Source organism: Arvicola amphibius, chromosome 5 (genome assembly GCF_903992535.2).
Source record: "Arvicola amphibius chromosome 5, mArvAmp1.2, whole genome shotgun sequence".
In the NCBI taxonomy this organism is placed as follows: Eukaryota; Metazoa; Chordata; class Mammalia; order Rodentia; family Cricetidae; genus Arvicola; species Arvicola amphibius.
The window spans coordinates 110,123,235-110,136,548 of NC_052051.1; the positions used below are offsets into that span (position 1 = coordinate 110,123,235).

The 13,314-nt window shown below is 43.6% G+C and overlaps 1 protein-coding gene across 1 annotated transcript in view; it reads left to right on the plus strand.

Annotated features, from left to right (window-relative positions):
• The first annotated feature begins 787 nt into the window (after positions 1–787).
• Camk4 (calcium/calmodulin dependent protein kinase IV) overlaps positions 788–13,314 on the plus strand; it is a 224,219-nt gene continuing 211,692 nt past the window's right edge. The window contains exon 1 of the mRNA XM_038330633.1: positions 788–957. Coding sequence (XP_038186561.1) covers positions 803–957 — 155 coding nt within the window. The 5' untranslated portion in view covers positions 788–802. The remainder of the gene's footprint in view (positions 958–13,314) is intronic.

Consider the following 13,314-nt stretch of genomic DNA (forward strand, 5'->3'; position numbering starts at 1 on the left):
ACTAGCAGCGATGACAAATTGAAGACTTCACTCAAAGGTGAATCAGGTCAGCATGGACCTAGGCCCATCCCTCTCCAGTGTGCACCGAGTTCCAGCAGAGAAGGCCTGCCAGGAGCTGGCAACCACAGGACACCCTCCTCTATCATCTATATAAGCTCTGACATAGGGACCAGCAAGGGGTGGCTGGTTAGCTGGTGCAAGGTGGAAGGGACTCGCCCGCTTCGAGCCACGCTTCAGGAAACATGAGTTTCTCCAACAATGACCAGGTTCTTTTCTCACCACGCACTTGGTGGCCTCCACTCCGGGTGCTCGCCTCCGACAGAGCGGTCTCTTTCCTGGCTGCGGGCTCCTGCCGGAGGGCGTATATTAAAACGCTCGCCCGGGGTCCTAGTGTCTTTCCCCCTAGCTCCTGTATTTTGCAAACGCGATAGGTGGCCGGAGGCTGCCACAGCCTGGGAGAGCAGCACCGGGAGGGGGTTGGCAGGGCAGGCGGGAGGGAGGCGCGGAGGTGGGGCGGCGGGAGCGAGGGGGAGGGCGCCAGAGCTCTGCGGCGCCCTGCTTGGTCTCTGCCGGCTGGCGGTGGCTCCGGGTTCCCCTGCGCTGGTGCTCACCGTCTCAGGCTCTCCGCCCGCCCTCGCTCCCGCTCCCGAGCGCGGAGGCGAGCCGCAGCCCGGCGCGGCGGTGGGCGTGTGCGCGCTGAAGGACGCCTCCTCTCGCTCCCGTGTTGCAGGCGGCGGCTGGCGGCTCCGGCTCGGGCAGCGGCGGCAGCGGCGGCGGCGGCTTCCGGAGTCCCGCGGCGAAGATGCTGAAAGTCACGGTGCCCTCCTGTTCCTCGTCCTGCTCCTCGGTCACCGCCAGTGCCCCAGGGTCTGGGAACCTCGTCCCGGATTACTGGATCGACGGCTCCAACCGGGATCCTCTGAGCAATTTCTTCGAGGTGGAGTCAGAGCTGGGACGGTAAGACGAGGGGCGCTTGACCAGGCGGAGCGTGGAGGCGCGGACTGGGGCTGGGATTGCCTGCAGCGTGCACGCTAGTGGTCCCTCTCGCTGCGACACCTGAGGGTGTCGGACTAGCCTCCTCTACCTTTGATCTCTCCCCTGCCTAGACAGGGTCTGGGCAAAAGCTAAACTCTAGTCCGAGGCAACCAGGCTCTCCCCGGAGCGCCTAGGCCGGTGCAGCTGTGAGCATCCGCCAGACTCTCCCGCCCTCCCAGTGTGGAACTGGCTGCCACTTGGGTGATCTCTCTTACCGCACGTGGACTCTGCCTTCCTAATTAGTGTCTTTGCACAGATTATAGTTTGTCAGAGGGACTTGTGTGTCTAGTTAGTTTTGGGTTGGGGACTGCAATTGTGCCCCTCTACACCGTGATGGAATTATTAAATTAGATTCTTCCAGCTTCCCCTCATCATGCTCTCCAAAGCAAGTGGCACTAGAAATTTAACCTAAATACTAGTTTCCCCGCAGCGTGTGCTCAGGAGAAAGCGAGGATGAATCATTAGAAGAGTTAAAGGCAGAGTACTGAAGTAGTGAGGCTTTAAAGAGAAAGCAACTCATGGGGGCCAGGCAGGGGTAATTAGTGAGAAGAGGTTTGAGGCTCCTCTTTTATGTGCTCAAGTGGTTTATTTAAATCGTGTATGTAAAAAGTCATCCCGTTGGGAAAGCAGATGCGCCCCCTCATCCCCTCTCTGAAGATCTGAACAGGTTTTACCTTGAGATTGATTCCGTATGTTCTCAGATCTTTACCCACTGATAATTATTTTTGTATCCCCCCCTCCCCTTTTCTGCTGTCCACAAGCACGTAAGATTTGTTTTCAGTACGGTTCAAATGCAAAGCGTCCATCAGAGGGAATCTGAACACGATTTAAAACTGTTGCCAAGTTGTAACCCCCCCCCCCCCCCCTCCGTGCAATTTAATCAATCCCCTTTTGCTGGTAGTGGCTTATCTAACAGCTTTTTAATTTTAATTTTTTGATGTTGTTAAGAGACGATGTCACTGGATTTTGGGTGTTCGTACTTAGTGGGAAGGAATTGCTCACTCTGAATTGCCTTTACTGAATACAAGTGGTGTGTAAAAAGGTAAAACTTTTGAAAGGAAATTTGTTATTCTTGCTGTTTAAAATTCTCAAGCTATTTGAGCACTGAGTAATGTATACGTCCACGTCTGTTTTTCAGACATGTTTCTGGGGGTTCATCTCAAGGCTGTTGTAGGCTGAAGTGAGGTAGGAATGGATACTTTTGTAAGGTTCAGGAAATTGTACTTGTGTGATGTGCTGAGCCTTGTGGTGTAGAATTGATTAAAGAGATAATCTACTTAAAATTGGTTCCTCAGTGCTTTAGAAGTTGCCAGGTAGGGAGGAAGTGCCTGCTGCAGCTGAGGGGATGGCCCCACAGCGCCCCTGAGCAACGCCCCAGAAGCCCCTAACGAATTCTGACGTACTAATTGCACTATAAATAAGCTTTGCCATCACTTCAAAAACTTTGATTTGAGAAGTGGGGGAATTCCGAGTGTATGTGTCCATAGGATGGTGGATTCACAGGGAAGCTGTTTTTGAAGTTTGCTTGGTTTTAATTTGGCCCTACAGTTTGCGTTCACTTGGGGTTATACTTAGAAATCTACTATAAATTGCTAAGACTTGCCCTGCTATGTAGTCTTTTTGTTACCCTACAATCACCAAATTAAAATACTCTAAGAAGAAAAACATAACCCTTCTCCAGCGGCAGTGCCCATTGCTGGACATCTTCTCTGTAGGTGGCAGTGTTGATGAGCAGTGAGCTCGCACCATTTGGTTAAGATGGATTGATATTTTCTTTTTACTTCATAATCTGTTATTTTTTTCTCAATGAGATAAACCTAACACATGAACCAACTGTCATGCCAGCTATAATTGTTAAAAATCTATGGAACTAAAAGCCACGGAACTCTTGTACTTACCGATGGAACCGCAAAGGTCTGTTTGGTCTTTGCACTAGTGATCCATTTGAGCTCACTTGATTTGATCTCAAGATTGTTCGTTCTGTTTTGGACCAAGTCTGGGGGCCAGTAGTGACCCTACAGCCAACTTGATTCTTTCATTCACAGTTGTTACCGTGACACTCAGTCAGCAGTATCCTGGTGTTGGGAGGGCCACTGTGGTTAGGGTCACAGTGTAGACAGTCCCCTGCAGGTGAATGGGTTCAGTATACGCACACCCCTGCAGGTAAATTGGAGATTTTTTGTTTCATCTCCTAAAGTGATCCGTTATAAAGTGGTGACTCCGGATTCCAGGAAAGTTAGATTCAAGGCCATATGGGGCAATGTTCCCTTTGCGTGTGCCTGGAAGGTCAAGTGGAGCTAAATTCCTGAAGCCCCTGACCCAGGGATTCTCAATCTTCCGAATGCTGTGACCCTTTAATACAGTTCATTATGTTGTGGTCACCCCCAACCATACAATTATTTTCACTGCTACTTCATGACTGCAGTTTAGCTAGCTGTGAATCATAATGTAAACATCTGATATGTGACCCCTTGAAGGGGTCAACAACCCACAGGTTGAGAACCACTGCCCTGGACAGTACTTATAGAAGGCAGGTATTGACAGAATGATCTTTTTGTAGTCATTCAGCAAGGCAGGGGTAACTTTTTTTTTTGGCAGTATGTGTAGGCATAATGAATAAATTATTTGAAAGTGTCAGGAAAACCATATATTTTTTTAAAAAAATCAAAACTGAAAATATTTTGGTATTTCTAGAGCTTGTTAAGTTCACAAAAGTGACATTATGCCAACAAAGCTACTTAAAAATATGAGCTGGCCATGATCCTATGCAGGGATCCACACCTAGCTAGCAGCCGGTCCCCCCAGTGATTTGAGAGACTGGCATTGGAAGGCTTTTCTAATGGAGCAGAGAGCTTACCTCTGACTTCCATTCCTCCCGGTGGTTTGGTGAATGGGAAGACAGGACTTGGCTTGCTGTGCTCTGTGGTGAGGGTTTGGCCCTGTGCATCCGAATCCACATCCTGATGTTCATTGGCCATTATCTTTTGTTTAGACTTGTTGCACCATTTTGAAAGGATGTTTCTAATGAACTCAGCTCTGTTCCCAAACATCCAAATGTGGAAAACCAAATGTTAGCCCACTTGGCTAAAAGAAAATGCTTTCAATTATTGTGTGTTTTTTTTTTCTATAGTTGCCTTAGGTTTGTGACCTTTAGCTCCCACTGACTAAAGTCATTATTTTTTTTAAACAAATGCGTTTATGTTACAGCTCAGTTATCTGTCATCTCTCTTGTCTGTCTGCTTGTCTTATCTATTTGTAGCTATTGTTGTTTAGGCTCCAGATCGATTTTAACTAGTGAACTCTGTGGTCATTTGTATAGACTAGAAACAGTTTCACCAGCTGATGCCTAATCTTACTGTCAGCAATAAAGTATAGTATTTTATGTTTTATGCTGTTTCATTATATTCTTTTTCTATTCAAAATATTTGCTGAACTCATGTGGTCTGGCATCCTCCTAACAAGTTGTGGCTCAGTTAGAAAGTGTTATTTTTGGACACAAACATGAGCATGCCAGGTTACACTACGAGGCAGAGTCGTTCAACACCGTGTCTTGTAGACCATTTGGCGGCGTTGCCCTGAGCAGTGTCCACTTGGCAGAGCTCTGTGGAGAGAAATTCTTCTTTTTTCGCCTCCAAGTCCTTATTGTATTTTTCCTTCCAAAATCTTGAGAAAACACTGGTGTCTCCAAAAGATTCGCTGGGCACCCAGGAATCTGAACCAGCCTCAGCTAGTCTCCAAAGGGGGCCAGTGCCAGGCGACGCTTAGGTGTGGAGGGAAGAAACCTGGTGAGTGAGGAGCTGTGTTTCAGCAGGGTCTGTTTAACTCTGGCCCAGCAAATGCTGCTTGCAAGGAACCACAAATGTGTCTTTTCTAGAAGGTCTTCAGCTAGTGCTCTTGGCTTGTCTTAGCTCTGTTTGCTTGGACCACAACAACAAATCCCCGGGTGGCTTAAACCACAACCATTTGTTTTGCACAGATCTGAGTTCAAAACCAAGATGTTGGCTAATTTATTTACCCCACCGAGAACTTTCTTCCTGTTTTGAGTGGTGGTTATCTTCTGCTGTGTTCTCAAAAGATAGAAAGGAAGAGGAATATACACACATATACATACATGTATATTCATATCTATGTATATTGTATATATTAGAACAATTTCTCTAAGATCTTTGGTGTCTTATAAGATCATTTATCCTGTCTTGAGAACTCCGTCTTCCGGAGCTGATCCTGAACACAACTCCTTCCCAAAGACTGTATTCCAGTTGCCACACTAGAGAATAGGTTTCAACACATGAACTTCTACCTTGTACACGGTACTGTGTTATCTAAGAATATTTTCATATATATGGTACTTTGAGCATTTCCCCCCTATTCTTCTCTCTCCACTTTCTCAATCCACACCATTAGTTTCCTTTGTCCTGGGAAGTTCCCCTTTTACTTTCATGCCGCATATGTATTCATGTTTTATCAGCATATACATTTTTAAGGGGACAGTTCAGTCTACGCTATGGTTGGTGAGGAATCAGAATCTGCCTTTTTTCCTTTCCCCTTCTTTTTCTTTTGCCAAGCACCTCCCTGAATATTCTCTTGGCTAATACTTCCCAGGTTCCAAGCCTTTTCCTTGCACCATCTTTTAGGGCTCCACAGCCTGTTTGCTTCATGCCGCTGACCACTGATCTGTTTTGTACTCTATTCTGATGGTTTAGCCTCTTTGGTGTTACATGTTCCTTTTCAATTGGGTGTTTAGTGTGATTATGAATTTTTCCATGAAGTTGATTCTTAGTCATCTTGGGAGCAAGGTGTGACACCAAATGCGAGCATAGAAGCTCATGTATAGGTTCTTTAAAATAACCCTGACTTGGCTTCCAGAAGGCAGGGTCCATGGGTTAGCCCTTTGGACTGTTACACAGTCATTGCAGCACAGTGCACAGCACTTCGCAGGTGCTCAGCAGGTGATTTTAAAGAGAGTGACTCAGGGGACTGAGAAGATGCTCAGTGGGTACAAATCCTTGCTGCAGAACCTGATGTCTGAGTCTTCTACCTGGGGTGTACACGGTGGAAGGACAGAATAGACTCCCAGAAGTGGCTTTCTGACCTCCATGAGCTTGCCATGGCCCAAATGCCCCACTTCCATTAAATGAACAAATGTATTTAAAGAATTTTGAAGAGACTGACTGAGTGTACGAAGCAGCTCAGACATGCATCACATCTTCTTTTATTCTCTCTCTCTCTCTCTCTCTCTCTCTCTCTCTCTCTCTCTCCTTTTCAGTATTGGTTATTCTTGGTATTTGTTTGCAGAAGTCGATGCTAGTGTTCAGTTCAAGATCCTCCTGCCTCTGCCCCTTGAGAGCAGGAATTACAGGCCTGTGCCACAACCCTTTTGGTGGTGATGGGGCTTCATTCTAGTGCTTTTAGAAAAAATGGAAATATTGTAAATTATCTTTCCCTTAAAATGTATCTAACCAAGACCCCAGTCCCACCCAGCTCTGGCATCCATTCTCCAGGGTGGCAGCTGACAGCCATGCCACATTTCAGTTGGCTGTCTGTCTTCTGTGGTTCTGAAACAAAGAGGCCTCTGTTTCACGTTCACTGTCTCTCACCACAGGAAGATACAACTTAGGGGTTAAGTCAAGATGACTTTCAGGGCCTGAGCTGGGCTAGTTCAGCCTCTGGAGTATTTGGCCATAAACCCCTTGTACAGAGTTAAGTCAGTTGCAGAAGGTGATAGGATCTCTGCTTTTAGGATCCCGCTTTGAAAACTTGCTTTGTGAGGCTAAACAGAAGACACAGGTGTTGTCTGCCTTTAACCCTTTCTGGAGATGAGCTGAAGGGAGAGAGGAGGGGAACCACAGAGCAGCTTCAAAGAAGTTTCTTGTGAACAGTTAACCCTCAGATGTATATGTGGGTTTAGTGTTTGCAGAAATGCATTTGAAAACAAAGTATTGCATAAAGTAAATTGTTGCAACCACTGCTTCTTAGTTTTTTGTTTGTCTTTTTCTCTTTCTTTGCTATTTGTTCATTTTATTTTCACTGACTGAGAAGTGTTTTTGAAAACAAACAAATTAAAAATAGCGTTGACTTTTTACAATCTCAAGGTTAGATTTAGCATGAGAAATGTTGTTGTTTAGCTCAGTGAAGGAACCATTTCATCCAGGACGAAGATCAGCTTTTCTTGAAATCTAAAGGGTAAACATTCTATTAATCTTTACCTTTGCTGTCTTCTCTTATACTTATATTACTGGGGCTTCTGCAGATTGATGGCTCCAGTGGCAATTAGGAAGTGAAGTCAAAGTGTTAATGGCATAGAATTAACACACAGTGAACACACTGACCCTTCGAGACGGCCCATTGTTTTATTCCGACTGCGAATGGACAGCTGTAGCTATGGCTGCCATCAAAAAGAGAAAGACTCAGATCAGCATTTCTCTTTGTCAGCGGTGGCAGAGATCAAATGAGAGGAGGAATAGTCTCTTGCGGAAGGTGATTTGTAATGATGGGTAAGGGAAAATACATAAAGCGGCTCTCAGTGTGGGCTCCATTCTAATTCTGGGCCAGATAGATGATTCTTTGGTGTAAGGCCACCCTGTGCATTATAAAGTGTTTAGCAGCGTCTCTTGCCTCTACCTACTGGCCGAAACCTTCTTCCCATGTTGTGATAACCAAACATGTATCTCTTAATTGTCAAATGTGGCCTCCTTCCTACAATACTGTCTTAGAAGCTTAAAGCTAGTCTTTTGCATAACTTTTATTGAGTTTTATAGACAGTTAGAAGCAATAAGGAGTATCTGTTGCAACCAACAGTTTCTCCTATTTCTGTGTGGTACCGCTAAGGCTCCTGTTGCCAGTGCACACTGTCTGTACCCTACTGAATGTTTTTGTTTAAATAACTTTTCTTTTTGCCTGCAAAATTTGTTTTCAAGAATGCTTATTGTTACCACATTGAAATGACAAACCAATTCACTCATGAGAAGCAATTATAAAAGCAAATTGAAACAAAAGCAGAGTGTTAATACTAAACTGTAGCTAGCCGTGTTTGTGTGTCGAAGGCCACAAGCTCAAGATGGGTTTCTTCATTAGAAGAGAGATTATCGGAGATTAGTAGGGTAAAGCCATAGTACGCAGATAGAGGTTTCCTTCCCAAAGCAATCAGAATGGTTGAACAGCTGAAAGGAGACAGGTGGTCATGTGTTTTGAGTGCCTACTGTTTAATCCCATGTTTTATAAGTATATTAGAATAGTGCTGGAGAGGGCTGTCAAGATTTCTAATGCATGCATCATTAATTTGGTTCTTAGGTTGTATAAGGTTTAAACTTTCTTTCTGATATTGGTTTTGTAGGCTTGCTAGGCTCACTACATAAGAAGAAGGAACATAGTCCAACTAATTCTTTTCCTATGTATTTACATATGATATTAGTATGTTGGCCTTTGCTGCTCCTGCTATGTAATTTTAGGTTGAGGCCTGGTTTCCTTGCAAATAGAATAAACAATTCATCTTTATTTTATATACTCATTTCCTAAGGTAAAATTGGCTTCTACTTTGGAAATAATCAATATTCAGAGTCAATGAGGTTACAACGTTGAGCTTAGTTTTGATTTTATGAAAATGAATCCAGTTTTGATTTCAGATTTCCTAATGTTCTTATTTAACAAATGGATAGTTAAGGAAAATTATGTACCATGTGCAAAGGCACCTAATGAAATACTACCTCAGGTGGACTGTTTCTCTGTGTTCATTTTGATGTATTGTGACTACAGAGCTTATTCGTATTTTGCTTACAAATCTTTTGGTGGTACTACAATGCAGACTTCCTGTCTTTATAAAAGGATTCTTATATGTGAAGCACTTCTTGCCTTTTGCTTTTGACTACTCTTATTCATGATATTCATGATAAGAATTACCAATATGAGAATATACACCTTTTATGCAACCAACATAAGAAAGCAGTTGAAAGAAAAAGAACCATATATCCTGGGACTCACTCTGTAGACCAGGCTGGCCTTGAACACAGAGATGCACCTGCCTCTGCCTCCTGAGTGCTAGGATTAAAGGTGTGCGCTACCATGCCCAGCTGCAGAACCATAGTAATCTTTTGAACAGTGGTCTGTCTTACAGAGTGGCTTGGGTTGTCTTCATGAGGATGTGATGGACTTTGAATTTCTCTAGGAATTTAACATGTACACCCTTGGCAAAGAGCACCCCAGGTACAGACCATGCACACACACCCCAGAAGGGCAGAAAAATCTCAAGATATATGCTCTGATTCTTTTCTTCCCCTAACTTGACACAAGCTAGAGTCATTTGAGGAGAAATCTTAATTGAGAAAATTCCTCTATAAGATTGACCTATAAGCAATTGATATGGGTAGGCCCGGGCCCATCCCATGAGGTGATGGTACCACCCCTGAATAAGTGGTCTTGAATGCTGTAAGAAAGCAGGTTGAGCAAGCCATGAGGATCAAGCCAGTAAGTAGCAGCTGTCCATGGCCTCTGCATCAGTTCCTAGTTCTAGTTTTCTGCCTTGAGTTCTTGCCCTGACTTCCCTCAGTGATGGAGGGTGACCTGAAAGCTGTAAGATGAAGTCACCCTTTCCTTCCCAGCCTGCTTTTGGTCATGGTCATTATCACAGCAATCACTAAGGCAATGCACGTTTGATTTTACAAAATTCACAAAGCATGGGCATCACAATGCCAGATAAAGTTGTGGGGCGGGAGAGGGAAAATTGATTTAAACCAAACAGGGTTAGTATTTAGCAAATGAAAAAAAATTATAGAGAAAGAGGAAAAAGGTGGCTATAGAAGTGGTTGGGTTTTGGCAAAGTTTATGGGTCTCAGAACTTGCCACTAACCTATAAGGATAAGCCATGAGAGTTAGATCTCACCAAGACAGGCTAAAATAAAAGCAAAGAAAGAAAGAGTCACGACCAAACATCCCCAATAACCTGTGACTAGGTAAGAAAGGGGTGAGTGTTGGATTGACATCTGTTCCTAAACCTTGGAAGGAGCCAGGAGAGGGAAACATAGCATTTGGGTTAGGTGTCAGAAGTCACTGCTGAGTGAATCGCACGCAACAGGGGCATGCGTGTTTCTGGTTCCAGGAAACTTTACACTGCATTGAGTCACATGCAATGTGCACAACACAAATAAGTCTTTTTTTTTTTTTTTTTTTTTTGGTTTTTCGAGACAGGGCTTCTCTGCAGCTTTTTTAGAGCCTGTCCTGGAACTAGCTCTTGTAGACCAGGCTGGCCTCGAACTCACAGAGATCCGCCTGCCTCTGCCTCCCGAGTGCTGGGATTAAAGGCGTGCGCCACCACCGCCCGGCTTTATGTTTTTGTTTTTTGAGATAGGGTCTCTCTTATAGCTCTTGGCTGTACTGGAACTCACTCTGTAGACCAGGCTGGCCTTGAACTCAGAGATCTGCCTGCCTCTGCCTCCCAAGGACTGGGATTAACTGTGTGCGCCACCACATCTGGCCACACAAACTAGTCTTTGTTATGAAAAACTATTTTGAAGTGTAAAAGTTTTGCTCTGAAAAAAATCAAAAAGTTGCTAGACTTCATTTCTAGTTTTCTGACCCGCACTAGCCAAGTTTCAACATTTCAGTTACGAGAGGATTTGGTGTTAAATTGGCTCCAGTCGCTCATCTGTTTAGGGAACCTTGTTGAATCTCCCATTCACTTTGAAAGCACCAGTGTACTAATATAGGTTTTCAATGTGTAAACATAGTTTTGAGGGTACACGTGTTCTATCTCTAGTCTTGCTGATGTGTCTGTAGTGATTGTTCTTTCCTGTTTCGCCTGTCAGCTAGTTCTATCCATCCGTTTTTTTTTTTTTTTTTTGGTCATTCCCATTTCTTCTATTTAACTTAGACAACCAAAGCTACTGTACCTAAAGCTTTTGAAACTGCAAAGCCTCACTTAACAAATGTTTAACTTAAAGTTTTACAGAAGAATTATTTAATACATAGTTGATATCTATTAGTGAGTAAAAACAGCCATCTGTTCACATCCAAGGACTATTGTTAAGAGTTTGTTTGGGCCAGGTGATGGTGTACACCTTTAATTCCAGCACTTGGGAGGCAGAGGAGGTGGTTCTCTTGAGTTCAAGGCCAGCCTGGTCTACAAGAGCTAGTTCCAGGACAGCCAGAGCTACCCAAAGAAACCCTATTCTGAAAAACCAAAACAGAAAAAAAAATTGTAGATAATAATCAAATAGGGCTCAAACTGGTTACTCTTCTCTATATTTGATGTGGTAAATAATAAAATGCTAAGTAAACCACTGATAAAATACCTCTATTTTCTGTTTTTAATTTTAAAAATTATTTTATGCATACAAGTGTTTTGCCACGTATATATCTGTGTACCATCTGTGTATCTGATGTTGGTGGAGGTCAGAAGAGAGTGTCTGATGGCATGGAACTGGAGTTTCAGGTGGGTGTGAGCAACTACGTGCGTGCTGAGAATTGAATACAGGTCCTCTAGAAGAGCAGTTTGTGCTCTTAACTGCTGAGCCACCACCCTACCCCCACTTCTAAAACGTTATAATTGTTCCTGCTTACTAACACAAACCAATTATATATTAAATAACTCTCCCGTATGTTACGTGTACAACTCAGGATGGCCGAGTTAGGGTCCTTTATATTGAAACTATTCAAATAACTAATGTTTTTCGTTTTTTAAAGTGTGTGTGTGTGTGTGTGTGCGCGCGCGCACGCGCGTGTGCGTGCGCGTGCGCTTGTGTGTGTGCATGTCAGGTATCCTCCTTGATTACTCTCCTCCCTATCTTTTAAGAGAGTCTATCCCTGAACCGCACTCACCCATCAGCTAGAGTGGGTGGACAGCAAACTCCTGGAAGCGGTATGTCTCCACTTTCCTAGCTGTGTGGCTACAAATGTCAGTGACCACACCTGACTTTTCCACGTAGATGCCAGGGATGGGTCCAAACTCAGGTTCACATGCTTGTCTGATGAATACTTTACCCACTGAGGTATCTCCACAGCTGCTAAATTAGCAATCTTTGGTAAAATAGAGTTGCGTACTCCTTCTTTTGAATAGGCTTTGCAGTTGGACTAAGTAAGGCATCATTAAGTAGAGCAGTGGTCTCCAAGTTGGGATATCCATTTCTTGGAATGTGTGATGAAACAGACTATTATATTGAAGTATTAGTGGATATTTCTGCTTCTTTTTCTACGTTTCGCTTTTCTTTTTAACATTGAGATATTTTGGAAAGCAAATTAAATTTCAGTTGCATACGCATGGCAATCATAGGTAGATAGAATATATAATTTGGGAATCTATGCCCCAGAACATTTTATTGGATGATTAAGAGCGGGATTAGAATTGTAAGTGAACACTGAATAAAGTCCTTTATTTGCATTTAAAAAGTGCTTCACTTTAGGGGAGTGGGTTTGAAGTGCATCAACGGACCAAAATGTAAACAAGGAGAAGTGATATTTTGCGAGGTGTGTTTTTGTACAGAAAGAGGAAGTGGGTACCTACGTCAGCTTCTGCATTTTTTACCTGATGAAGGGTTTTGATAAGAACTTACTGCCATTGTAATTAAAGACCCAGAGAAGAAAACAAAAAAGGAGTAAAGGAATGCAGCTTGCACATCAGGTGGAGGGTACAATTAATTCCACGCCGACGACCATAGTCGAGTTTGGATGAGGAAATGAAGGGAGAAAGAGGTTCTTTTGTTTGTTTGCAGGAACCTCCGTGTTGATGAAATGACTTGATTCATGAAAACTTTCGCTCCTGCTTGGCTTAGGCAGCTCAAGGGATATTGGCCCGAATGTTCCCCAGAAATGTTCCTGAGCAGCGCTTAGTGAATCGCAGGCATTAGTACCAGGATATTAAGCTTCACGCTGTTAATAAGTACACAGTCATCACCTGTGTAAGAAGTCGCTTCAAAGGCTTTATGGTTGAGAAATTCGGCAGGTATGAAAGTTTTCCTCCTGAAAGAAAACAGGCGAATTACAGTGACTGCCGTGTCATGACCATTGACAGAACTGACCGTGAAAGCCCAGGACACAGAGGGAAGGAGACAGCAAACCTGTAATCATGGTCACATGTTTGTTGTCACCTACAAGGCGGACAGCATTTGAATGATATCTCCCGTGTGTTGTTCAAAGGAGACATTTGATCAGAATCTTGTGGATGTTAGCTCAGTCTACCTTACTTGTTGTATAGTCTTAAAGGGACACATTGTTGTTTAGAGAGTCTGTGGGATTTGGGGATTTAACAGCTCTACAAAGCCATTCTGGTTTTTTTTTTTTTTTTTTTTTTTT